Source organism: Culex pipiens, chromosome 3 (assembly GCF_016801865.2).
Source record: "Culex pipiens pallens isolate TS chromosome 3, TS_CPP_V2, whole genome shotgun sequence".
Classification (NCBI taxonomy): domain Eukaryota; kingdom Metazoa; phylum Arthropoda; class Insecta; order Diptera; family Culicidae; genus Culex; species Culex pipiens.
The window spans coordinates 15,057,491-15,083,558 of record NC_068939.1 but is presented as its reverse complement, the minus strand read 5'-3'; the positions used below and the strand labels follow the sequence as shown (position 1 = coordinate 15,083,558).

The following is a 26,068-nucleotide window of genomic DNA, read 5'->3' as shown; positions in this document are numbered from 1 at the left end:
CGCATGACAACCGCAGAAGAATTTTTTGGCTGTTTTAAAAGGTTGTCATGAGTCATGAGTCAAGTTCTGTTTTGGGTTGTTGACAAAAGTGCGTGGAATCCACGCGTCTTTTTTAAAAAATGGAAAATTTATGGATGGTTTGAAAAGTTGAACAAAAACTCGTCTACTTGACATACATTAATATATATTTCAGGTTGAGAGTAGAATAAAAGTATAAAATTGTATTGCATTTTAACATTGCAGAGCTGGACGTTCTTCCTTAGCCTGTAGGTTGTCATTTGTAATAGCAAATCCAGTACCTCCCTAAAAGAAAAACATTTCATCAAAAACTACAAAATAATCCAGAAAATTATTTTTACCCGTTCCAATGGAATAATGTCAGATTCCTCCAATTTCTCATTACTCAGCGGATGAATCATGTCCTTTTTGATGAGCTTCTCTACGCACTCCATCGTGACAACGTCCCCGCTAGAACAAATAATTGAATGTTTTAATCCTCATTTTCACCAATTAACATATCAAAAGCTCACGTCGTCTTCAGCACCGCACACGGAACCGAGTTGTTCAGAATGTCATGCGTCACGGCACACATATACCGATTCTCCTTGGCAATCAGTGATTTCTTGTCGGAGGCATCCTTGACCAGCGTAAACTTCACGTCAATCAGATCCTTCGCCTTGAGCGGCTTGTTCGAGATTGGGCAGTAAATTTTCCCATCCGGTTTCTCGATCCTGGTAATCTTGGCTGCCGGAGTCTGCGACGGAACCCAGAAGCTGGGCAGTTCCTTGCGCTTTCCGAGCGACACGTTCGAGATGGCACCGCTGGTGCTAGGGATTTCATCGGCCGGATTGGGCACCTTGGTGCTGATGATGTTCTTTTCGGTGGAGATGAATTTGTCCAGTTTTTTCTTGTTCTCTGCGTTGAGCTTCTCGTTCTGTTCCACCTCGTCCTGCTTCAGCTGGCGTTCGTACTCCTTCATCTTGCGGGTGTGTTCCTTCTTCTTGGTGATGATGTAGGTCAGAATGGCTTCCTTGTCGAACAGGTAGCCGTCCTTACTGAAAGGAAATTATAACAATTTTTATGCCACACCATTTAACTTGAATAAATTGATTGTAAAATTACGTGATGACCGGATTGTGGCACGGCTGCAGCGTTAGCGAGCAGCAGTCGAAGCTCTTGACCGAATCTTTCCCCAAGCGACGGGACGATGTTCCGAAGCCCGACGAGGCAGCGTCCTTTTTCTTCTCGTGGTAGGTGTAAACCGCCCCAGCGGTACAGTTCCGGGCGTGGCGAGTCATTGATGGAGAAAATTAGCTTCAATAATAGCTTTAATTGAATGATATTTTGCAAATTTTCTTCGAAAATGTTTAAACTGCACCTACTTTTACTAATGTTTGTCAACAAGATTTGACATTTCGTAGCAGTGTTGCCAGATATGCAATGAGTAAAAATGCCCGCTTTATGTTCTATTTAGGCCCGCTCAATGGAAGTGTATTACCCCTCGTTTGGCGCGAATTCATACAAGCATTCGGATTGTTCCATCTGTAATTGTATTGAAAAATATTATTTTCATTTGACAAGATTAAATAACCTATTTGAGCAATATATTGTACATGTACATTGAGATCTATTGAGTTGTAACAAAATATACTTTTGGCAAAAAATTAAGAAACCGAACAAAAGGCTGGCTTTCTGAATATAACCGGACCTTATTTATGTTCTTCGTAATGGCCCTAAAAATTTGATAATAACCGAGGGTTTTTTTTCCTTAAAATCTGGAGCAACATTTGAAAGGGGCGGTACGACATTGCTCTTACGGCCTTTTATTACACGCGTTTAAATGGGACGAAAGGCCGTAAGAGCAATGTCGTACCGCCCCTTTCAAATGTTGCTCTGGAAATAACATGTAGAGAGCCCTTAAGCCGTTTAGCAATTTAGGGGAAGGTGGGGCAAGACGACCATATGGGGCAAGAGGAACAATCGCTCGAACGGCCGTAATTTTTACAATTTTGATTATTTCCAGTATGAGGAATTGTTGCTAGCAATGCAATTAGCTGATTCTACTACCACATAACCGCCAAAACGAATTAAACGCCACGGGGCATAAGATTTAATGAAGTTTTTCTAAAAACCTTTGTTTTCTAATAATAGCATAGCATAGCATTGGTGTCTACCCGTAGTTGCTACTCTGTTATTGACCAGGACCTCCAAGAATTGCTCCGTGGACCACAGATGAAGAGTAGGAACCAATCATCACCACTTCGCAACTTTCAAATGTCCCTATCATGCTAGCCAATCACAGCGCCGGCCACGACCAGTGGTAAGACACGGGGGAAGTGGATAGGAATTTTAGTCCGATACTTGAGTGATGAAGACCGCTAAATCAGCTGCGTCTTCGACAAAGTATCACGTGAGGTTTGAGGGTGTTAGTAAGATGGATGTGAAGCCAGGATTCACCGTGGTAAGTGATGCGGCCGGTCAAATCTATTTATAGTCCTTAATTCTTCGTATGTTCTTGGATTCATTTTTGGAAGCTTTCCAATTCGGTTCACCAAGCTTTTTGTGGTGAATTCTGGTCGTGTTGAAAGTTCAATATTCGCCTCACAATTATGCAACCAGTGTCCTTGAATTCAACTTGCATTCAATATTGCATTTTCCTGTTCTTAGGTTCACACAGATTCCAATCAAGTTTCTTGGATTCTTATAGCATTCTTAATCCTTCTAGACAACTAAGCCTCGATGGTCTGGTGGTTAGCATTTTTGTCTGCTGACCCAAAGGACGGGGGATCGAACCCCGCCGCGAGCTAATGAATTTTTCGTTCATATTCAAGTGTTCAGAATTATTCCTTCTTTCCATAATTTCTCGATAGGGGCAGATGGGAATCGAACCCAGAACCTTCCGCTTACAAAGCGAACAGCGTAACCATTCAGCCACGCCTACCCCAAAAACCTTTGTTTTCTAATAATATTTGGAAAGTACAAAATAAGGCTTAGGGTTCGTTATAAGGCTCATTTTATCAAAATGCTATTTTTCCTTGATCAGTAGTGTTCCAACCAATGATTTGCACCTATTAGAAAGTATGATTTAACTTTTGGTTATTTTTGTTGAGAGCTTTTAAAAAATCTTGTTCATGTGGGGCAAGTGTACCATATGGATTTTTAGTATGGAAAATATTACGAATTGCTGCAACAACATATTTTATTGGGAAATAAATACAAAAAAGTTCTTAAAAACTGATAAACAATTGTTTAAAAAAATGTCTATACAAAATAAAGTGATACTATGAAAATTTACTATTTATCATCTAAATAATTATTTTTTTCGTAAAAACGATCAAATTTTTAGTAAAATATTATTATTTAACCTAAAAATGAAAGAAACGTTTCAAATACATTCTAATCTGATGTTTCAAAGTGATAGCAGTTCACTTGTTAGCAAATTAACATGTTGTTTCATGCATTGTTCCTCTTGCCCCAACGGGTTGTTCGTCTTGCCCCACTAGTTGAGTAGAACGTACGGAAAATCAAAAATTTTAAAATCGTTTTTTAACATTGAAAAACAGGATTTTTTCAAAATTTGTTCTATCAAAGTGTTAGTTGAGACCTGAAATAAGATGATTATGAAAAAATCCGACAGATGTTTTGACGTTTTAATCATTTATATCATTTTCAAAAATTTATTGAGAAAATAAATTCAACATTTAAGCCAAAATGAAACATTTTGAGATCGTGATAAATTTACAATATTGCCTTAACCCTATACTGCCCAATTTTTTTTATTTTTGCCGTGTTCATTTTGAGCAACTTTTGTTGTAGGAAAAACTTTACTTCTGTTGTTTTATGTTTTTCTTACAACATTTTTAGTATTTTAATTTGTATTTATCTTGTTTAGTTTATGCTTGTTTTTGATAGTATTTGGCCACCCTCCTTTCTACCCTTTTGTCTATCTAGTTTTTTTTTATATTTTTACAGTCACTTTTTCAATTTTTTGCTTGTTTTCACATTTTCTGCTATAGAATCAAACCATTAATATTTAAATTAAAAAATGCGTAGAGGCATAGTTTGAGACACTACACAAATTACTGCTTACTTATTTCTACTTAAAATATAGAAAATGTTAGTAAAAAACAGCCAAAGAAAAAAAAATGACATTTCTGAAAACATTGACAAAGTCACATAAAATAAGTCAAACTTCCAATCCTAAAATTTTGTAAAATTTTAAGAGTTCTTCTTTCCAATGCTTTTTCAAGATCAAAAATTGAAAAATCAGGGAGCAAAAAAAATATTTTTCAAAAAAACTTCAAAATTTTAATTGATAAAGAAGTCTAATGAACTGAAAATAATTTGAAATGCATTATCCTGCGTTTAAAATCATATTCAGCATATTTGAGATCGATCAACATTTTTTTTTGTGAAATTCCGTTGTCCTTTTTTTTTTTCGACAAATAGAAATATTTCGCCAATACCTTGATATTTTGAAAACTAAAGATTGCAAAACATCTTGGCAGGTGTAAAATGCATTTTAAAACCCTTTTTTCATTCAAATGTTAAAACCATGGCTTGTAAAATCAATTTTTATATTTTTTCATTTTTTTTCATAAGTCAAACATTTCCAAGTCGCTGTCCTGCCATTGATGAACAAATTAGGCCGTAGCAAATATTTTTCAAACTATATGTCGCTCTCTACTTCAAAATCGGCCAGAAAAATTAGGAGGAAAGTACAAGTTTTTTTTAACAAACATAAAGATTTTAATGTAAATAAAATTTCATCATCTGAAAGCAATTAGAAACGCATTTTTTCTCGCATAAAAAATACTGAGATTTTTTTAAAACTAATGATTGCAAAACAACTGAAAAATGCATTTTTTGCAATTCGGTCGTGAAACTACATACTTTTCCTGTCATTCTCGAACGACGAAAGAGCCTACTTTTCTTTACCAAAAATAACAGAATCGAATAGTAACACTTTTCAAAAAATAAATGCTGAAAAGTTGAACTTTTCAGCACTTGTTTTGAAAAGTAACACTTTTCAACATTTTTTTTTATTTACACGGTTTATTGACAAAACACACGTAATGTTTTTCGAAATTGCAACTTGTGCTAAAAAATCTTCTTTTTGCAACTTGTTGCATAAACTACTATTTAATCAATGTAAATTTTAAATTGTTAAACCTTTAAATACGGACAACCCAGCGTTCCCTCCTGGGTGGGGGCGGTAATTTGCAAGCGTGGTCGCTGCCGGTAGCGGCGATGCGACCCAGCAAGGAGTCACCGGGGAAGATCTCTTCACCCTGCCGGAGTTCTTTGCTCTCGCGGGGGAGATGATGACGCGGTTTCGGACCTGCCGTAACAAGGCGGAGCAATTTCTGGCCCTCGGGGAGCGGATGATTAAGCACATCTATAAAGGATAAAAAATTGTGATCTAGTTTTAAGCTTTCTCTATTTCTATCCCCTTTCCCTTGCAATTTTAGTAAGTTTTTTTCCTATCTTTTTCTTACTTTCGGTAACCCCTTAACTACAAGCAACAATTGTTCCAAAATGGATTATGATATAACACACAGCTGAAAGGAACTCCAAAACTCTGTTATGTATTCCAAAAGAACTTATTGTATATTGATAATTCACCAATAAAACCGAATTGAATTGAATTGAATTGAATAAACCTTTAAATATTTTTATTTATTTTTATCATTGGAGAAAATAGAAAAAAAGGTGCTCAAAATGACCTTCCAACAAGAGAAGCTTCCTTTTCGAAAAAAATGGGCTTTAGAGAGTTTACAAAGGTCACATACTTTCCCTCAAATACATACTGTAGGCTAAATAATACTTATGAATTATGATCATCCTTTGAGAAATTCGCACACATTATTTCTTTAAAAAAAAGTGCCGAAAAAACGCAGACAAACCTCTCAACCCCTTTCGTCTTTCTCAAACTAGTTATCCTTTCCCCCTTCGAATTATATCCTTCCAGAATTGTACGAAAAAATACAGACTAAATAAGACGGGACAAAAAAATGTGAAAAAGACAAAAGAACACGTGCTTGTATTAACCAAGGTATTATTTCACCTGGAGGGCAGTACTAATAGAGTTATCTACGTGCGCATGTGTTGCGTGTACGTACACGAAAAAGATTGAGGTTAGATTTTGTACTGGCCAGCAAAACAAATGGTGCGCAAGTGTGCGTGAGATCGGCCTTAGATAATTCTATACAAAAGAAATTCAAATTCAATTCATCATCACCTATCAAACATTCGATAGGGACCATCCATAAACCACGTGGACACTTTAGGGGGGGGGGGGTATGGCGATTGTCCACGCTCCATACAAACAATTTTTTTTGTATGGACAACTGTCCACGAAGGGGGGGGGGGGGTTCGAGATTCCCAAAAAAGTGTCCACGTGGTTTATGGATGGTCCCATAATAGCATAACGAATTTACTCTACATTTTCTTTCTTTTTAAAATTAAAGATTTTTTTTTATGCATTATCTGATTCCGGTTGAATACTCTACTAACCTTAGGGACCATCCACAAACCACGTGGACACTTTTATGGAAATCTCAACCCTCCCCCCCTTCGTGGACAATTGTTCATACAAAAAAAATGTTTTGTATGGATTGTGGACAATCGCCATACCCCCCCCCCCCCCCCTCTAAAGTGTCCACGTGGTTTATGGATGGTCCCTTATTTTAATTCCTCCATTCAAGGTTTGCACTTCATTCAATAAAAATCACAGTCCAACATCGTTTCCCTTTTCATCTCTCTAATCTAAATGGTTCTCACGCGGCCAAATTCATCTTTCAATGAGAAGAATGTTCCATTCAAAGTTCATCAAGTGCCTCGTTATCAACGGACGCTGCCACACAACTAAAACCGGGAACCACGTGGTCCGTTTGGCGAGAGAGAAAGAATGGTCGCTCGCTGCTTCTAGTCCAGGCCGAAAGACCGCGCGCGCCTCAGTACGATTTACGCGCTCGACTCGTCAACCTCGTGCGAATCCCGGAATCGCCGGTATCCGCTACTTCTTTTCTGTTGGAGTCCTCAGTGGACATTAAGGTACGACTGCCATTGAATGGAGTGATTGATAGGATTAGTGATTAAACGTCGCGTTGAAGCCTTCTTCACAATTTGTCCAAATTAAGCTGGTCGTTAGCAGCAGTAGCAGCAGTTATCGAACTGTGGTTAGTGATTAGAGGCAATGTGTGAAGTGCTGCCTGGAATACCGTACTGGAACATATAGAAGCTGACCAGGGGGCAGTGTTCGATGACGAAGTGATTATCAGTGTGTTTGCTCTGAGTTTGAATAAGTTATCAGCACCGGGAGAGTTTCTGGAGCGAATCACTCAGAAGTGAAATGAATGAAGAGAAAGTTATTTTCCGTGACATGAGAAGTCCTTCCTTATCGGTTTTGAATGTTTACGCAGTGTTTTTTTGAACACTTTTGATGAACTCATGTCGACCTTTCGGAGTACAATTTGTTCAAATGTATATGTAAATATAACAAAAAAAAAGACTTACTCATTATTGCGTCGTGAAACAACTTACTTTTCCAGTTATTCTTGTTCAAGAAGCCTACTTTCTTGTACCAAAAACAATAGAATCAAATAGTAACACTTTTGAAAATAAATGCTGAAAAGTTCTACTTACCAGCACTGAAATGCATGCTGAAATTTTGAACTTTTCAGCACTTGTTTCGAAAAGTAATACCTTTCAAAAAAAAATTACAAACGGTTTATTGACAAAAAACATGAACATTTGACTTATAATTATACTCAACGGATGTTTTTTCGGAATTGCAAAAAATGTTGTATGGAACTTGTTGCAAAACTTGATTTTTCTCTTCGTACTTCGACGGTAGTTGCATATTCTGAAAGTACTCCTAATGAGCTACCTCTCCACCAAAAATGAGCAAAAGTTACTTCAGTAAAGTCTGTTTAATCATGATTTTAAATAAAGTAACATAAACAAAATCTCTGCCATCAGCAGTCCCTGTTTATATAGCCCTGTCAATCTGTCAAACACTACACGAACCTCGTGACGAAAAAAAAAGCATCACACTCAAAATAATCCACACGTTGATGCTACCTGAAAAATCACGTAACCCCGATTTTCCCCTCGCTAGGCTCGTTTTACGTGACACACGTAAAAATAATGTGAAAGTGAACTGGCAAAAAAAGTTTTTCACGTTGATGTTACGTGAAAAGCCTTATGGTATTTTTCCACTAGGGTTTTCCATGTATTTTTTATGTGTTTTGAAATGTAACTTCAACGTAACTCGAGTGCGCCATTCAGCGAAATTTCTACGTGATTATTTTAGTATGAAAATTGTTGGCGTCCGGCAAAGACCTACTGCCGAACTTGTTCTCGCAAAATTTCATCAAAAATAGAACAGACGGTATGTTTAATAAAGTTTGAATGATTTTATTTATAAATAATTATTTTTTTTTTTTTGCAGCCGCCGCACTCTGGAAGCAGCATACTTTTACCGGTGGCCACTTGGATTCTGGCCCGTTCTAATGTAAGTGGTTGGTCGTGGTGATCGACGCAACCGAAAATGTCACGGACATTGCGGACACTTGCCGGGATGCGAGGTTGCTTTGCGGCCATCTTCTCGTCGGCCTTGGCCAGTGTGGTGCCCGCGCCAAAGTTGTTCGGAGCAGCAAGCTGTATCCGGCAAGATCAACGAACCCGTGTACGGAATTCGAGAGCTGAACGTGGTCGCCCCAATCATCTTTAACATCTTCCTGGCCACGCCATCCTGGCCAACTATCCGAGCACCCAACTTGATCGGAAACTTTGCCTAGTTCCTCTCAAAGAACCTCCCCCTGGTGATGTGCAGCCACGTTAAAGTGGCACAGACAGAAGTACCACGACTAACGACAACGACTTCGAAACGGGTTCCCGTGCGGCCACGAAGTACAGCGGAAACAGAAAGCTACGCACGAACGTCTTCCTGCTCGGTTTCATGAGAGACTGGAACATTCTTTATAAAAGGAAAATTGAATAAAACTATGATTTAAATTGGAATTAAAACTGCATTTCTTTTTTTTTTTCTTTTTGATACAAAAAAAATATCTGAAATTAGACCACATTAGTACTAGAAGGTTCCTATAATGTTTACTACAACAAACATGTAGATATCATCAATTGATTCATTTAGCTTTTACGTGTGAAGCACGTAGAAACGACGTGAATTGATCTGGCCAAGCAAATTCCGTTTCTACTAGGGCCGCCTCGTAGAAGTTACGTGAAAACTTTAGTGGAAAAATACCACATAGTTTTTCACGTAACTTCAACATGAATATTTTTTTGAGTGCATGAAAAAAGCGCCATGTAGGGGAAATATACCCATTTTAATCACACTAAGCCGTTCGACCAATTCTCATCACTTTTGCCGTTTCTGCTATTAAATCAACATTTCAGATGTTTCAACAATGGAGAGTTGCTTGCTCACTTTTATTTGAGCTATTTATTACTTTGTAACAGTCAAAAACACTTTATATAAGCTGTAATTCATGATCAAAGTGCTGATAGGCCGATAATAGAAATAGGCTGAGAAAGGGTATAGTTCCCCTACATTCGGCGAAGAAAAACGAATCATAACAAAGCGTCCCCCTCAATGACAGCAGGGTGATATAGACGTTGGTGATTTCAAAAGAAGTTATGTTTGTTTTTTCTCAAATAAAATTACGGAAATAATGTTCTATTGAATTTGGATGATCAAGTATCAATAAAAGCAAGGTTTTTCATCGTTTGTTATCATTAGAACATCTTATTTTGCTTTTATATTAAAATGGGAATTGAAAACAGATGCTCAACATTCAAATGCGTTTTTCTCAAAAAGGATGGTGTGTACATGATGCTTTTTGAAATGTTGGCATCGATTTATCTAACTCGGTGAACCTCGTTCACTCAAAAAAATATTCACGTTGAAGTTACGTGAAAAGCTATGTGGTATTTTTCCACTAGGGTTTTCACGTAACTTCTACGAGGTGACCCTAGTAGAAACGGAATTTGTTTGGCCAGATCCCTTCACGTTGATTCTACGTGTTTCACACGTAAAAGCTAAATGAATCAATCGATGATTTCTACATGTATGTTGTAGTAAGCGCTATATAAATTTTATAGTAGTAGTTTCTGATTTTAGTTTCTTTTTTTTCGGATGGAAATAAGAAGAATTAATTTTAATTAGAAGATATTTTTTTTATTTATACTTTTTAAACTTTATTGAAACGATTTCACTGTACACAACTTTGTAATGCCGTGCCTCTTGCCGGAAATAAACTGATGACTGCACTGTATGATGTGTATGATATGTGGTCAAAGTTTGCCGATTCTGCTGACCGCGGAGAAACCCTTTTCGGCGTACTCGGCGTAGATGATTGGACCAGATACCAACTCCATGACCTGGAACGAGTTGTGTAATCCGTACTCGTACTTCTCCGGGGCACAATCGGCATAGATCCACGACCCGTTGGCCAAGTCCGAAACATTTCCGATGGCGTCATTCACCACAGTAATATCGGCCACAATTGCCGTTCCGACGGACGAAATCGACGTCAGGATGATGACCGAGATTGCGCCTGGGATCGCCTTCGAGGGGTTCTTCAGGTCACCGCTGGTGATATCACCGGCCAGAATGCCAATGGCCATCGAGAAAGAAGATGCTTCTTCTAGACATCTGAAACAAAAAAACATTAATTCTTTTAAAAAACTGTTTAAACTAAATTTAACTTACCATCTGTTACATTTTCGATAAAATTTTGCGACCACAAGTCTGGCAGCAGTTCTTCACCGAACGCCATCAATTTTCATACTAAAATATTCACGTAGAAATTTCGCCGAATGGCGCACTCGAGTGCCGTTGAAGTTACATTTCAAAATACATAAAAACTACATGGAAAACCCTAGTGGAAAAATACCATAAGGCTTTTCACGTAACATCAACGTGAAAACATTTTTTTGCCAGTACACTTTCACATTATTTTTACGTGTGTCACGTAAAACGAGCCTAGCGAGGGGAAAATCAGGATTACGTGATTTTTCAGGTAGCATCAACGTGTGGATTATTTTGAGTGTTGGATAAAATTTAAAAATTTAAAATTTAATGTAAGACTCGTGCTGAAAACATCTTTTTGCAACTTGTTGCATTTCAGCATTCATTTGAGTACAGAAAAGTTCGACTATTCAGCACTTGCATCAAATAAGGGAAGTGAAAAGACTAAAACCAAAAGACAATCATTTTTATCTTATGTTTAATTCAATTCAGAGTATTTTTTAATCTTTTATTTTCTTGAAAAAATAGACAACGGAAAACACAAAAAATATGTTTTTTTCTGCATGGCTTTTCGCAAACCGAAGCCAAGAGTAAACAACTTTAAATAAATATAATTAACAGCCAAACCGGTATCGTGAATTTCTGGAAATTCGTCAAATTAAATTCTCGATGCCCGAGAAATTCCAAGATTCGTCACCTTCGTCCAGAGACTCATGTGGCTTGTCACCCTTGTCACGCGTCAAATTACTTTCATATCTACACAGGCAACCAGTGTGGTCCAAATCGCCCGAGCAGAAAAAAAAATTACTTGAAAGGCCAAACCGTGCCATACCTTAGTAATGTGACAATTTTAATCAACTTTTCAATTGGTTTGTTCCTGCAGCACACTAATTGAACCAACTTTCATCTTCACAACGCTGTCCCAACGCGATATCAGCAAAGAGCATTTTCCGGTTCTCGTAATGAGCAACCAGCCAGCTCGGTACCAACAGAACCGTTTCAAGAACGTGTTTTGTTTACCATGCTTCAGCCCAGCACGTGCCCCACTTTTAAATGCTTGATATTTGACAAACATCAAATTGTGCGTATCATCAAAAAAGAGAAGGTGATTTGAAGCGCTAGACAAATTTAACTGTTAACGAATCAAGCCTAGCCAAAATTCAATTAGCTTTAATACAATTGATTAGGTTCTGCGACTTAAACTTTGTCAATTCAGGGGCACCCACAGTTTGCCGACCTGGAAACTATGTGGACAAGACGTCTCCGTTCTAAGCAAGCCCAATTTACGCGTCACAAAATTGAATCAATCAATCATTTCACAACGTTTTGACAAGAGCAGGTCAAAGCTCAACTGATACCATGCTTTTCAGTTGCTTCACAATTGGGCGATCACATTACGAAGTCGCGCCATGAACCTGCCCCAAATCCTACTCGTCCCACCACCACTTCATATGCACTCATCGATTATGATAAGCTGACAATACTCTTATCGTTCTCTTATCGGCTCTCAATAGACTCAACTAAACAACAGTATCCAATTGCCTCGCTCAGGAAGGCTTTAAATATTTCTAAACAACGCAGTTCGCTGACGTACGACGACCCCTGCACAGAGAGCTATCTCCAACTGATAACATCCCACCAGCATCTTCCTCTTTGTTTAGTCTCTCGACAAGGTCGCCCTCCCACCCCTCTTTCCGCAAGCTTCTTATCTGATGTTCCTTAACCACGGTGGCGCACGTGGCTTGTCTCTCTTTGCAGTACGCAACGAACCACGCCAGAACCTACATCGCCCCGACAAAGCCATGCTGATCCGGCAGTGAGCCACAGGAATCTCCCGAACTTTAAAAACGCCCGAAATGACGCACATAGCCGAGCCCAAAGGCGGCGGCCTTAAACGCGAGATGGGACTGATGTCCGCCATCAACGTGATCATCAGCGTGATGATCGGCTCCGGAATCTTCGTATCGCCAACCGGTGCGCTCAAATACTCCGGCAGTGTCGGGTTCTGCCTGGTGGTGTGGGCCGTTTGCGGTGTCATCTCACTGCTGGGAGCACTTTGCTTCGCCGAGCTGGGAACGATCGTGCCACGATCTGGAGCGGAGTACGCCTATCTCATTGAGGCGTTCAAGAAATCACACCGATATTGGGGACCACTTCCGTCGTTTATCTGCGCCTGGGTTTACGTGGTTGTGCTGCGACCCGCGGAGATCGCCGTGATCATCCTCACCTTTGCCGAATACTCAATCTTGCCGTTCATCAACGTGCTCGGACTGGAGAGCTTGCCCAAAGAGGATCTCCACAATCTTATCAAGCTGGTAGCTCTGTTAGGTTTAGGTAGGTACTCCATCATCCGACGTCAAGATTGCCGTAACAATTCACCACCTATTCAATTCAACAGGAATCATCACCTACATCAACGTTAGCAGCGTCAAGCTCTACGTCCGGATCAACAACATCTTCGGCTTCTGCAAGGTATTCGCTTGCTTGATCGTAATCTTTGGTGGTATCTACCAGCTAGCGATCGGCAACGTCGAGAACCTGTCGCGAGGCTTCGCCGGTACCAACTTCAACCCGGGTAACATCGCACTCGCCTTCTACAATGGTCTGTGGGCGTACGACGGCTGGTCCAGCGTTACCACCATCACCGAGGAAATCAAGAAACCGGAAGTGAACATTCCCCGATCCATCGTGATCGCCGTGCCCATCATTACCGGGCTCTACGTGTTTATGAACATGGCGTACATGACGGTGCTCTCGCCAGAGGAAATGATCAACTCGGAAGCAGTCGGACTGGACTTTGGCGCCCGCACCCTGGGCTCCTTCTCCTTCCTCATCCCGCTGGGAGTCGCCCTATCAACGTTCGGTTGCGCCCTCAGCATCCAGTTCGGCGTCACGCGACTCTGCTACGTCGCCAGCCAGGAAGGCCAGATGCTGGAACCCCTCTCGTACATCCACGTGCGTCGAGCAACGCCCGTTCCGGCGGTCATCATGCAGGGCATCCTGGCGTTCGCCTTCATCATGGTCGGCAATATCGAAACGCTCATCGAGCTGGCCTCCTTCCTGATCTGGTTCTTCTACGGGTCCGCTTTTATCGCTCTGCTCACGCTGCGACGTACCCAGCCGAACGTCCACCGGCCGTACAAGGTGCCCCTGTTTGTGCCCATCTTTGCGCTGGCCGTTTCGGTCTTCCTGTCGGTGGTTCCGATCGTAACCGATCCATCACCCAAGTATTTCTTTGCCGTCGGGTTCATTCTGAGCGGAGTGGCCGTCTACACGCCGTTCGTGTACTACGGCATTCGACCAAAGTGGATGGGTGAGAGATTGCGTCTATGGTGTTGTCGCAGTACATGATTTTTAATTGCCTCTTTACTCTTTCAGATAAAGTGACCTATCTGTTGCAGGTGCTGTATGAAGTCGTTCCCACCTCGGAGAAGGTGGACTAAATTTGTCTAAGATATTGTGCCTAAGAAAAGTAATTTGTTATAAAACAAAGATTTGACACTTTAGATATCATCGTGAGTTTAGAGCCGAAATTCCATCAGTAACATTACAATTGATTTGTTAAATATTTTTTTCTCGAAAAGAGCCTTGAATGCAAATCTTCTAAACTATTATATAAAAGGGATACATATAATATCCAACTAAATCACAGTCTGAGGATTTCCTATTGACGTCGAAGATTCAGTGCTGCAAGGTATCTTATCCGCTGTAGATGTAGTTCGTCATCAGTTCACCGGGAGCTGGGAATTGTTCTGCCTAGCTAGGGACCATCCATAGACCACGTGGACACTTTTTTGAAATCTCTATATCCATTCTAAAGCCCAAAACCAAGGGTGGCCCATTCCGCCACTATATAGTTTCGCACGGCATGTTGCTGCTTGCACGCGACAGAAAACTGTTGCGTTGCAGACATCAGCTCTGCTTGGGACGTAAGATTCAAGTACGTATAGAATGTCACGCCGAGGGCAATGATAACGCGCGACATGTTCAAAAAAATTGGATTGACACTGCAGCTAGATTTTCAAGACAAAGTTCTTTATACTCACGATTCCCAGCGAAAATACGACCTGTTACGGGTTGTTACGAGAAAGTCGAAAAAAAATCCGCGACTAATCCGCGCCGACCGAAACCCCAATCCGCGCCATATAAAAAAATTGCGACCAACAGTCAAGAAATGTTATTTCCAAAGAAAAAACCAATACAGAAAGTATTTGACAAAAAAAAATGAAACTCGTTTTATGTTTGAAGGAATGAAAGCAAAAAATCCTTTTTAAAAATACCTCAAGATACGTCAAGAAAAGTGTCACCAAAAATAATTCTTTTTGCAAATCAGAGGGACTTAACAATAACTTTGACCAATATAAACAAAATAGAAAATTATAAACGAATATAAAAAAAATTAAAAATCTAATAAATGAAATTTTACTTCAAAAATATAAACTCAAAAAAACCAAAATCTAAAATTTTAATATGATTAAATTTTAGATTTCGAAATTCAAAAAAATCAAAATCTATGAATTTTAATACAGATTGTATTCCAAATTCCTCACTAAAATTTCATTCCGAAACAAATTGCATTTCCAATATTTGAAATATTTTCTTCTAAAAATTTAAGAATTCAAGAGTTTAAGAATGTAAGAATTTAAGTATTTAAGAATTTCTGTAATTCTGTAATTTCGGAATACACAAGAATTTAAGAATTTGAGAATTTAAGAATTTAGGAATTTAAGAATCTAAGAATTTAAATTTTATTTGAGATTTTTGAGATTTCGTTTTTTTTTTTGTTTGTTTTCAAAATTGTTTTATTTTTTAGTTTTAAAATTTTGATTTTTTTATTTTGATTTTTTTTCGATTTTGTTTTAATTTAGATTTTTAAGTTTTTTGGAGTTTTGAATTTCAGATTTTTAAAATTCTGAATTAAGAAATTTCGGATTTTTTAAATTCCGATTTAAGAAATTCGATTTTTTCTTTTATCTGAATATTACAAATTTTGATTGAAAAAACTATTAAAATGTAAAAAAAGTTTTGAATGGTGGAGCATTCATTTTTGAATGTTCTGATCTTTTTATTTTTCGCCAAGAATGTTTAAATTTAGAAAAATATTTCTACGGGTAGATCCCATCTAAAATTCAAAGGCAAATTGAATATATCCACTATAAAATTAAAAATAAATAACCCTCTACAACCTAACCCCGCCTTTAGACGGGCTTCGATCTGAAAAATCGCCAAAAATCAATTTTTGAACCAATTTTTGATCTTTATAAAGCATTGGAAAGAAGAACTCTTTAAATTTTAGAAAATTTTAGGGTTGCAAGTTTTACTTGTTTTATGTGACTTTGCCAATGTTTTTAAAAAATGTAATTTTTTTAGGGGTCAACTTTGGTTGTGTTTTTTACTAACATTTCCTATATTTTAAGTAAATAGAGTATGCAGTAATTTTTCTAGTGTCCCAGACTATGCCTCTACGCATTTTTTCACAATTTAAATGATAATGGTATCATTCTATAGCGAAAAATGTGAAAAATATGCAAAAAATTGAAAAAGTGACTGTAAAAACATGAAAAAATTAGATAGGCAAAATGTAATGATTGGAGGTGGTAGAATAGGCCAAATACTATCAAAAACAAAGATAAACTAAACAAGATAAATGCAAATTAAAATACTAAAAATAAAACAAGAAAAAAATAAAACAAGAGAGTGAAGTTTTTCGTAGAACAAAAGTTGCTTAAAATGACCTCCTGAACACGGGAAAAATAAAAAATTTCGAAAAAAAAAGTTTGGGCAGTAGAGGGATAAGGTAAAAAAAACATTACTCAAAACTCATACGAAATTAAATATTCAGAGCCGGATATATTAAGAAATGAGTTAAGTGTAGTAATAATTTTATTTAAGAAATTCTCAACCATACATTTAAAAAATAATCTCTACATAATCTTCATCTTAATTTTTCGACTGTTCGTATTAAGAAAACACAAACAAACATTTTCAGAAAAACAAATCTATTAATAAGAAATTGAAATTGCACTCAATGAAGAAAAAGAAATTCTCATAATTCTTGATAATATTTTTCTTAATAACTTGAAAGTAATTCTAGCTATTCATCTATTTTTATTTATCAAAATTGCCATCTGCGCGAAATCCGCGCCTGAGCAAAATTAGTCCGCAAATCCGCGCGATCCGCGCCGTCCGTAACAACTCTGACGAGTCCGAGTTTCATTGCTGGTTTCGTTATCATCTACAGCTAGAGCGATGAGACTTGAGACGGGGGGTTCCGCTAATTTCCCTGAAGCACGCACGTGGCACATCACACGATCCAACGTAACCTTGATCAGCAGAGTCAGTTGGTCCGGAATGATCTGCCATAGCTGCTCGCGGTCGACTATATCTTGAAATCGTTGACGTTTGTACTCACGAAATTTCTCAAGGGACCATCCATAAACCACGTGGACACTTTAGGGGGGGGGGGGTATGGCGATTGTCCACGATCCATACAAAGAAGTTTTTTTTTGTATGAACAATTGTCCACGAAGGGGGGGGGGGGGGTTAAGAGATTCCAAAAAAGTGTCCACGTGGTTTATGGATAGTCCCCAAGGATCGGAGACAAATTATTTCGTTCGGGTTACAGCTGACGGCAGAGGATCTTGGAGAAGGCATTTCGAAGCAGTGACGACAAGACACACTTATTTTAAGATATCCTTTTATTGTACTATATCCATTTCCACTCTAAAACAGTAGCCATTCATTCGACCGAAAATCACATCCGGCAAAACAAATTACACAGTTCAGAGTTGCCTACGTACAACACACACATTTTCTGTTTTTCTGCTGGGAGAAGAATGTTTTAATCAATATGGGGGAGGATGTTAGTAAAAAGATGGTAGGCGCAATTGTCCTTCCTCTGTTTGGCCCACACATCTGGAGACAAATTTACACGTAGTTAAGGTGCACGACACGCGACTGGGTGGGTCGCGGGTTTTCCTGTAGTGTATTGTAATACTTTTCGCTATTCAACGCCCCACCCACGTTTCTCGCACACGTCTGTTACGGTTTAACCTTAAGTTTTAATCATACAGTGCTTCCGTTTAGCAATGAGTTAAAGAGAATATTATAATATATACGCTTCATTTTATTGCCTACACAAGAGAATTCACACTTTCAATCAGGTTTTTTTTTTCCAAAAATTCATTCCGCGTCGTTCACATTCGTTCTAAAATTTATGATGATCTGCGTGTTAGCGCGCAGAAGCAGGCTCCACTTGGGAACGAAATAAATACAAAATTCATTGTTTTGATGTTGATTTCTCTTCATACAAGAAAGGTGCTAGTTATTTCTTGTTACGGGGGGGTGGTGACGGGTGTTATGTGCTACAAATATATATATCACATTTACGTAATCAATCGTATCGAGTAATTACAAAAAAAAGAAAAAGTAAAAGAGTTCTCACACCCCGCTGATATTCCTTTTTTTGTTGTGGCACTCTACCGGTACCTGCTAGTAACAATCAATTGAATAAATAGGACGCGCTTAATCCTAATGTTTGTTTGTTTGTTTTTGTGTAGTTTTACCGTTTATGTTTTTTTTTTTGTAAATGTGTGTGTGTTGTTGTTTGTTTCCGTTAAAACTAATCATATTCACTCACGTTCATTCTGCTAGTATGAGTTAGGGATGAAAATATTTGATTTCTCAAAAAAGAATCAATGAGATAAGAATGTTTTGTGTAGGTTTTTCACAAAGTCAAGGGGGATGATAAAAGCAGGTATTTAGTTCATGGCCACTGGTGGCGGGGGAAACGCGAACGCCTGTCCGCCCTGCGGGGGCATCGAGGAAAACTGGTAGGACGCTACTGCAGGTGCAGGTCGTGGGTACGCTCCGTAGGACGGGGCCGCTCCGTTAGCCGGTGCCGCCGATTGGCTGGGAGGGGCAGAGCTGTACGGTTTGTACGAGCCGTATCCGTTGGCGGGTGCGGCACTTCCGTTGCTGGCACCGCCGCCATTCTGGTAGCCACCGCTCTTGGCTCCGTAGCCACCTCCGGCCGATCCGTTCGAGCCTCCGTACGAGGACGGCCCCGAGGGAGGTGCGGCCGAGAATCGGCTCGGTCGAGGCGGTCCCGATCCGTTGGCCATACGGTTACCCTGGTCGCGCTGTTGACCGTAACCGTTGCCTGCTCCACCACCACCTCCACCGCCGAACTTGTTGCCACCCGCTCCAAATCGGTTTCCTCCGTCGTTGCGCTGGCCACCGTAGCCGTTGTTGTCACGCGGGGGACGGTTCTGGCCGTACCGGTTGTTATTGCCGTAGCGGCTGCGACCTCCGCCGCGCATTCCGTGCTTGGTCATCTCGACCAGCTTCGGGTTGATAACCTGGAAGACGATTAAGCGAAAAAAAAATGTCAAAAACTGCTGGTTATACAGCAAAAAATCCGATGGTAAATTCGCATGCAAAAGCATGCACATCACTTTAGTGAGCAAAAGCATGTAATATTCCATGAGAACACGTGTACACAAAAAGCATGTACAAAATAAAAAAAGATTTTGCATCCCTCAAAAATAACAACAAGCTGGTGAGAGTCATGTCCAGTTTACCAAATCCGCGTCCCAACCGTCTCGGCTATCTTATCGTATTGTAATTGTTGAGTTCAACGCCGATGTACCAGTAGAGTAGGTTTCCCGTACGTCGTATACTGACAAATTTATTTTTGCTAGGATGAAGTAAACCAGAGGAAAAAAGCCATAACAATAAATTTATCAAAAAAAGAATTTCAAATATACAAAATAAATAAAATTTAAACTCAAAAATTTAAAAAAAAAATTGAAAATCAATAAGTTGAATAAAACAAAAGATTTAAAAATTCATAAATCTAAGGATTTGATAAATTACATGAAGTTCGTACTCGATGATCCTCACTAAAGTGTCATTCCGAGAAATCGAAACACAAAATTTGTATTACAGTCCAGACTCGATTATCCGAAGGCCTCGGAAAAATTTCACTTCGGTTCTTCGGATAATCGAATCAAGAAAAATATGTTTTTTTCGCTGTCTTATTTTTGATTGTCGAGCTTAAGTATGACCCCTAAAGTACAGCCATCCCTCATATTCGGAACAGTTTACAGATCGGCCAATGTTCAACAAATCATAGAAAATTGATAATTTAACATAATGATTTGCTGTTACCTTCATGTGAAAGCTTTTCTTGCGATCTTTCGATTGATGTATAGACCGGCTATACATTTTTACGTTTTATATCAAGTTTTCTAAGAAAAACATTGACCCTTGAAATCCACAAATTCGGAACACTTTTTTCTTACGATGTAAACAATCTTTTTTTTCTCTCCAGGAGTACATATTTTTTACAAAATAATGACTTTGCACTCTGAAACCAATAAAACTCATGCTTAGTAATGTTTTATGAATGGTCTGATAACTTTTTTTGTGAAAATATCAGTTTAATTCAGGTGTTTCACAATTGTGGGAGACACAATAACATCCCATAATCATGGAACAGACCATTTGGAGGCAGTGTTTTGCTGCTCTGGATAAAATAGTCTGGAAATGCAGTTTTTGTTTAAAAAGTACTAGTTTTACTAGTGAAATAATTAGAAAATGTCCAAATAAAGGCCCTAAAAATAGCAGGATCGGCAGAAAAGTTGCATTTTGCATCCTATTGATAAATTACCACAAAAGTGTTCCGAATTTGTGGGTGTTCCGAATATGTGGGATGACTGTACGCTAAAGTGATTTACATGGCGGTGACAAAATATTGAAAAAATGCATTTTATTATTTATTAAGCAATCAACTATTCAAATTTTACTAAAATGGCGTCGCAGAACTCGAATTTGATGTTTAAAAAAAAGAAAAAAACGAAAAAAAAATTTGTTTGTGATTTGATTATCCGAAGTCCTATATAAACCTTCGGATAATCGAGTCTGGACTGTATTTTCTTCTCAAAATTTCTCTAACCTAAAATATGACTTCGAAATGCTCAAAGAATATAATATTTTCTGTAATTTATGATGGTGACATAAATTGTAGCATTTAGGAATTGAAGAGTTCTGCAGTTTTTAATTTTTTGAAAGGTCCAGAATTTAAGAATTCTGCAGTTTTGCAGGTTCAGAATTTAGGAATTTATTCTGCAGTTCTGCAGGTTCAGAATTTCGGAATTTATGAATTTAAGAATTAAAGAATTGAAGAATTTAGGAATTTAGGAATTTAAGAATTTATAAATTTAAAAAATTAAGAATTTAAGAATTATAAAATTAGAATTTAAGAATTTAAGATTTCAAGAATTTAAGAATTTAAAAATTCAAGAATTTAAGAATTTGAGGATTTAAGAATTTATAGTTCTATTGATTGTTTTTTTTCTATTTTTGAAATTTTGAAATTTTTGGAATTTATTTTTTTTATTCTTGGATTTTGGGGTTGTGTTTTTTTTATTCAGAATTTTTTTTTTGATATTAAAAAATCTGAGTTTTTTAATTGAATTTTTTCAATATTTTTTCCACAAAAATGTTTAAATTTAGGAAAAAAAATCTTTCTGCGGGTTTAATCCCATCTAAAATCAAAGGCGGAAAGCCAGCTTCTTTTACGCCCAATCAAGCTCATATTCGGGATTTCCGTACATACTTTTGTGTACACGTTTTCTCATACAATGTTACATGTTTTTGCTCACAAAGGTGGTGTGCATGCGATTTTACACCAAAATGTTGTACTGTGTACCGACGGCGTGCCTTCCGAGCAACGGCGTCACCAACTCACCTGGTTCGCTTCGCGCAGCACATTGATGAGGTCGCCCGCCTTGTTCGCGTTCGAGTTGGTGAACAGCGTGTACGCGGTGCCGGTGTTGTTCGAGCGACCAGTACGTCCGATGCGGTGGACGTAGTCTTCCGAGTTCGACGGGTAGTCGTAATTGATTACGAACTTTACGTCTTCGACGTCTGTGTTTTTTTGTTTGTTCGCATGTTTGAGTGTGAGGTTTCGTACACACGTTCGAGTGTGCAAGAGTGTGTGTGTGTTTGTATATAACGGAGGAAGAATGCTTTGTGTTATTACGGCGCAATGATGGCAGGGGGACATAGACAGAGATAGAGGAACGATGCAAAAGTTTGGCGGCGGTAAGCTGCCAAACTGAGAAATAGAACCACAGCAAATGGGATAATATTCGAAACGTTCTTTAAAACAGATTTTTGGGTACAGATCGAAATGTCTTGATGAGGAAGAATCCATTTTTCGTCCGCAAGTTAGGTGTGATGATTTCTTTCGAATTGTTGTTTGTTGGAATCGGTTCTCCGCGCGCGCTCAAATTTAAATTTCCTTCAATGACAAGGGACTCTAATTTTCATCACAGCACGGTTTGCGTACTTACGAACAAGCTCGAAACGTGTCTTCCACATCAAAATTGCATTTTTCTCGTCGTGCCTTTGATTATTGTCTTTGAAAACGAACAGAGTTGAGGACGAAACGAACTTCACACACGGATCGCTACTGCTCAAATCGCTAATAATCAAATTCACTGATTGGCTGATTTTCTGTTTTAAGAGTACATCGACATACGAGAGCTTTTGTGCAGTCAAAAAGATGGCCTGGAGATCAAGGACGAAGGTTTTTTTTCTTTTCCTAACATTTTAACGCATTTTCTTAAATTTCACTCACTGATCGCTTTAGTTTTGCTAGCTTTTTTTTTTCATTTCCCAACAGTGTGTAACTTTACCAGGTAGCACTACCAAGCTGTTCAACCATTTCTTACTGCATTCCGTTATGAAGGGGAACAGACACGTCAGCGCACGGCTTGATAAATTAGTGAAGCAAGGGTTAGAAGCCAGCTTCGGTTACACGATTGAACCTTCCGAAGGGTGAGAGTTATTCAAAGCCAGCTGTAGGAAGTAACCTTAATATAAGCGGAACAAACGTTCAGTTACCTGGTTGGTGTGAGGTTGGCTTAGTTTGGTGTGCTCCTTTGACTTGAAATGCTTGCTTTGGAAACCCGCTCTTTTCCGGAACTTCGGAACGAACCAACAAGCCCCGAGCTCGGCGGGGACAAAGCATTTCTCTACTTTTTTTTTCGCAATCTCAGTGGGAATGATATAACAAACAACTTATGATCGAATTACAGTGTAAAGTGAATGAAACATAATGTTCTGCTCTGGGCAATAGTCCGTTGAAAGTTTTTCTTTTTTTACTCAAACTGGCCCCACAATCGCACACGAGAAGAGAGTTTCACTGGTATTTGTTTTTCGATTGCTGGTGCTGGGTTGAATACGGTTCAAATCGTATTCATTCCATTCCGCGTCCAGGTCAATCGCACAGTTATTCACATCACTGTCCTCCTTCGTACAGTTTCCCGAAGCAGCTGACGGCAGAAAATGTCGTTTGGTTTTCTTTCTTTTCATTCGTTTTCAAATTTAGCCGAAATCAAACAATACTAAACTGATAAGCAGACGGGACGTTTCAAACGATTACGACATTTTCGAGCTATTTGGAACAGGTGGGGGATCTTAGTACGAACATGCTGAACGACAGATGTGACACGTGAGGACTGTTAGAAGCTGCGTTAAGTTCCCAAAACAGAACCGAACAACCTACCACAAGTAAGTTCGTTTCGATTCTTGAATAAACACAGTGATTGCTTGTTCTTTCTCGCTGGAAACACGTTGCGATTTGGGCTCGGAACTATTGCACAAACGGTCGGACTTTACTTTGCTCTAAGGTATCCCTCTCTCTCTCTCATCTCTCTAACTTTCTTTTTATACACACTGCAACACGCACTGCCTCCATATTTGTTGTTTGAGGGCTGATACGCTTCCTGTTAAGGTTTTTGTTTTTGTTGTGCTTCCAAATATCACCAGCGCTATCGAAAGTGCTAATGACAAACAAGAAAAGAAATGCTCCACAGTTTTTTCGCAAACAAATGCTTTCCTGGTATTCACTGGTTTAGAATGTAACAACGACAAATCAATATATACAATCAAGCACCTGCATAAATCCGCGACGAACGTCCACTGCGCTGAATCTGAAACGAGAAAAGGATTAAATCTGTTCCCCCTGGGAACGGGCCGGAAGCTGCAACGAAAAGAACGTCTAGTTTGCTCTCTCTTTAGTTTGAACGTCGTGAATACAGGAAACACATGAAGCCATCTCTTTCTCGCCGCACGCGCGCATCATTACGCAACATCAACCACAAACAAATACAGAAGGTCGTCGTCGTCGCGCAGGTGTGTACAGAGAGCTGGGGGAATTTTACTGAGTGTGTGTCTCGGAAGCGATCTCTCGGCCAGGCGCAAAACGATTGACTGACAAAACTTTGTAGGTGCGAATAAGTATCCCAGTGATTGAAAGGTAACGCTACTCTGATTACATCGGTTTTTTTTCTTTGCAACAGGTGTTGGAGCAAAAACACAAAGAGAACAACACACACGCAGCCGCTGGTCGGACCGACGGTGGCAAGAGAACGCGTGCGCGTTCAACCTCCGCCGGGCCGCCAACGGTGCGTGGCGTCCGTCGGTGGGCGATCACCAAGGCGACCCGCACCGGAACACTTACCCAGCCCACGTGCGGCAACGTCGGTGGCCACCAGGATGCCCTGGCGTCCGTTTCGGAATGCATTCAGTACGTAGTCCCGCTCCTGTTGGGACTTGTCACCGTGGATTGAAACCGCGCGCCACCCGTTCCGGCAGATGCTGCGGGTGATGTCGTCGACGCGGCGCTTGGTTTCGACGAACACGATCGTCTTGGTTTCGGCCTCGGCCGAGATTTCCGTCAGCAGCTTCATCAGCTTTTGGTCCTTCTCGTAGTCCTCGCAAACGTCCACGATTTGCAGGATGTTGTGGTTGGCGGACAGGTTCAGCGAACCGATGTTGATCTGGATGTAATCGTTGAGGAATTCCTCCGCCAAGTTGCGGACTTCCTTGGGCCACGTGGCGGACCACATGAGCACCTGGCGATCCGGACGGATTTGGCCCATAATCTTGCGTATTTGAGGCTCGAAGCCCATGTCCAACATCCGGTCTGCTTCGTCAAGCACCAGGTAGGTGCACCGTCGCAGGTTCGTGATTCCTCGCTCGAGGAAATCGATCAACCGACCGGGGGTGGCAATCACAATCTCCGCTCCGCGTTCCAGATCACGGATTTGCGGTCCCTTCGGGGCACCACCAAACACGCACGTATTGTTGGTGTTGGTCCGCTGGCCAAAATCGTTCGCCACCTGCTGGATCTGCTGGGCCAACTCACGTGTCGGGGCCAGAATCAAAGCGATCGGACCATCCCCACGGTGAACCGTTTCCTGGTGCTGGATGTGGACCAAAGCCGGCGCAACGTACGCTAGCGTTTTACCCGATCCGGTCTGGGCGATTCCGACCATGTCGCGGCCAGTCATCGCAATTGGCATTCCCTGGGCCTGTATGGCAGTCGGCTTAGTGAAGCCCTGCTTGACGGTCTCCTCCAGAATATAATCCGGCAGACCACAGTCCCCAAACGTAATGCACGGCCTCGGGATCTCTCGTCCCTTCAGCGTAATCTCCAGCTTGGCCAGGTACGCGTTGAAATCCGTCTCCGACAGGGCCATAATCTGCTCCGACGGCTTGTAAAAGTTCTTCTCGAACGGCGTCAGATCGCCGCTGGTCCACTTGATCGAGCGCAGGTTGGCTCCGTTGTTGGCCTGCCGATCGCCAAACGAACCCCGGTTGGCTCCTCCTCCGAAGCCGCCGCCGCCTCCAAATCCGCCCGAGGGACGATCACCCCCGCGGAAGCCACCACCGCCGCCTCCAGCGCCACCGCCTGGACGTCCACCGCGGAACCCTCCTGCTGATGGTTGACGATTACCGTACCTGAGAAAGAAGGGAAAATTTGTTATCAGCTATTCAGCTCGTGTTTGGCAGGTTGGACGCGCAGTTAATATTTGTTTTAGTTATTGCAATTTGAACACACACGAGATCTTTGCTGATGCAGACGCTGCGCGTGGTCTAGTTTTGCGACTTAATTCGCGCGCATGCGGCGAGGAATGGTAATACTTAATTCCATACAAACCATTGTTGGATCTTACATTTGATTCGCTTGCTAAAAATAAAATTGGTGATTTTTAAATATTTTTCCCGGAAAACTTAACTTCTCTTGTTTTAAATATTTTCTTGTTTAATAATTTATTGTCTTTGAATTTCAATTTCCATTTATTTTGTTTAGTTAATGTTTGTTTCTATACTATTACAGTCCAGACTCGATTATCCGAAGACTCGATTATCCCAAGTTTCGATTATCCGAAGTTCGATTATCCGAAGGTTTGTATGGGACGACTTCGGATAATC

At 40.0% G+C, this 26,068-nt stretch overlaps 4 protein-coding genes across 5 annotated transcripts in view; 1 reads left to right on the top strand and 3 right to left on the bottom strand.

The window, feature by feature from the left end:
• Window positions 1–162: 162 nt before the first annotated feature.
• LOC120418050 (nitric oxide synthase-interacting protein homolog) lies at window positions 163–1,413 on the bottom strand. Its single transcript, XM_039580301.2, has 4 exons — window positions 1,123–1,413; window positions 531–1,055; window positions 360–468; window positions 163–303 (listed from the first exon to the last, which is right to left on the bottom strand). Exons 1-4 carry the CDS (start codon window positions 1,296–1,298, stop codon window positions 232–234), a joined length of 882 nt encoding a protein of 293 aa, XP_039436235.1. The 5' UTR covers window positions 1,299–1,413; the 3' UTR covers window positions 163–231.
• Window positions 1,414–6,827: 5,414 nt separating this feature from the next.
• On the top strand, window positions 6,828–14,283 carry LOC120418049 (b(0,+)-type amino acid transporter 1-like). Of its 2 annotated transcripts, none has more exons than XM_039580300.2 (4): window positions 6,828–7,056; window positions 12,536–13,111; window positions 13,176–14,090; window positions 14,156–14,283. In XM_039580300.2, the coding sequence occupies exons 2-4, from the start codon at window positions 12,634–12,636 to the stop codon at window positions 14,218–14,220; spliced, it is 1,458 nt and encodes a 485-aa protein (XP_039436234.1). In that variant the 5' UTR covers window positions 6,828–7,056; window positions 12,536–12,633; the 3' UTR covers window positions 14,221–14,283. The 2 variants fall into 2 exon arrangements, with proteins under 2 accessions (XP_039436234.1, XP_052565249.1); XM_052709289.1 differs by having other exon boundaries at window positions 7,056–7,181.
• LOC120418051 (solute carrier family 12 member 1-like) lies at window positions 9,915–11,079 on the bottom strand. The gene is made up of 2 exons (XM_039580302.2): window positions 10,739–11,079; window positions 9,915–10,681 (listed from the first exon to the last, which is right to left on the bottom strand). Exon 2 carries the CDS (start codon window positions 10,651–10,653, stop codon window positions 10,321–10,323), a length of 333 nt encoding a protein of 110 aa, XP_039436236.1. The 5' UTR covers window positions 10,654–10,681; window positions 10,739–11,079; the 3' UTR covers window positions 9,915–10,320.
• Window positions 14,284–17,457: 3,174 nt separating the features above from the next.
• Window positions 17,458–26,068, bottom strand: part of LOC120418020 (uncharacterized) — a 14,896-nt gene continuing 6,285 nt past the window's right edge. The window contains exons 2-4 of the mRNA XM_052711195.1: window positions 24,312–25,594; window positions 21,531–21,709; window positions 17,458–19,137 (exon numbers count right to left, since the gene is read on the bottom strand). Of these exons, the coding sequence (XP_052567155.1) occupies window positions 18,538–19,137; window positions 21,531–21,709; window positions 24,312–25,594 (2,062 nt within the window). The 3' untranslated portion in view covers window positions 17,458–18,537. The remainder of the gene's footprint in view (window positions 19,138–21,530; window positions 21,710–24,311; window positions 25,595–26,068) is intronic.

Bases quoted from the DNA above. Each gene is read 5' to 3' on its own strand.
- LOC120418050 (XM_039580301.2), bottom strand. From the start codon at position 1,298: ATGACTCGCCACGCCCGGAACTGTACCGCTGGGGCGGTTTACACCTAC. The intron at 1,056-1,122 runs GTAATTTTACAA...ATTTCCTTTCAG, and splicing joins TGCCACAATCCGGTCATCAC to TAAGGACGGCTACCTGTTCG. The intron at 304-359 runs GTAAAAATAATT...TTTTTCTTTTAG, and splicing joins ACATTATTCCATTGGAACGG to GGAGGTACTGGATTTGCTAT.
- LOC120418051 (XM_039580302.2), bottom strand. From the start codon at position 10,653: ATGGCCATTGGCATTCTGGCCGGTGATATCACCAGCGGTGACCTGAAG.
- LOC120418049 (XM_039580300.2), top strand. From the start codon at position 12,634: ATGACGCACATAGCCGAGCCCAAAGGCGGCGGCCTTAAACGCGAGATG. The intron at 13,112-13,175 runs GTAGGTACTCCA...TCAATTCAACAG, and splicing joins GGTAGCTCTGTTAGGTTTAG to GAATCATCACCTACATCAAC. The intron at 14,091-14,155 runs GTGAGAGATTGC...TTACTCTTTCAG, and splicing joins CATTCGACCAAAGTGGATGG to ATAAAGTGACCTATCTGTTG.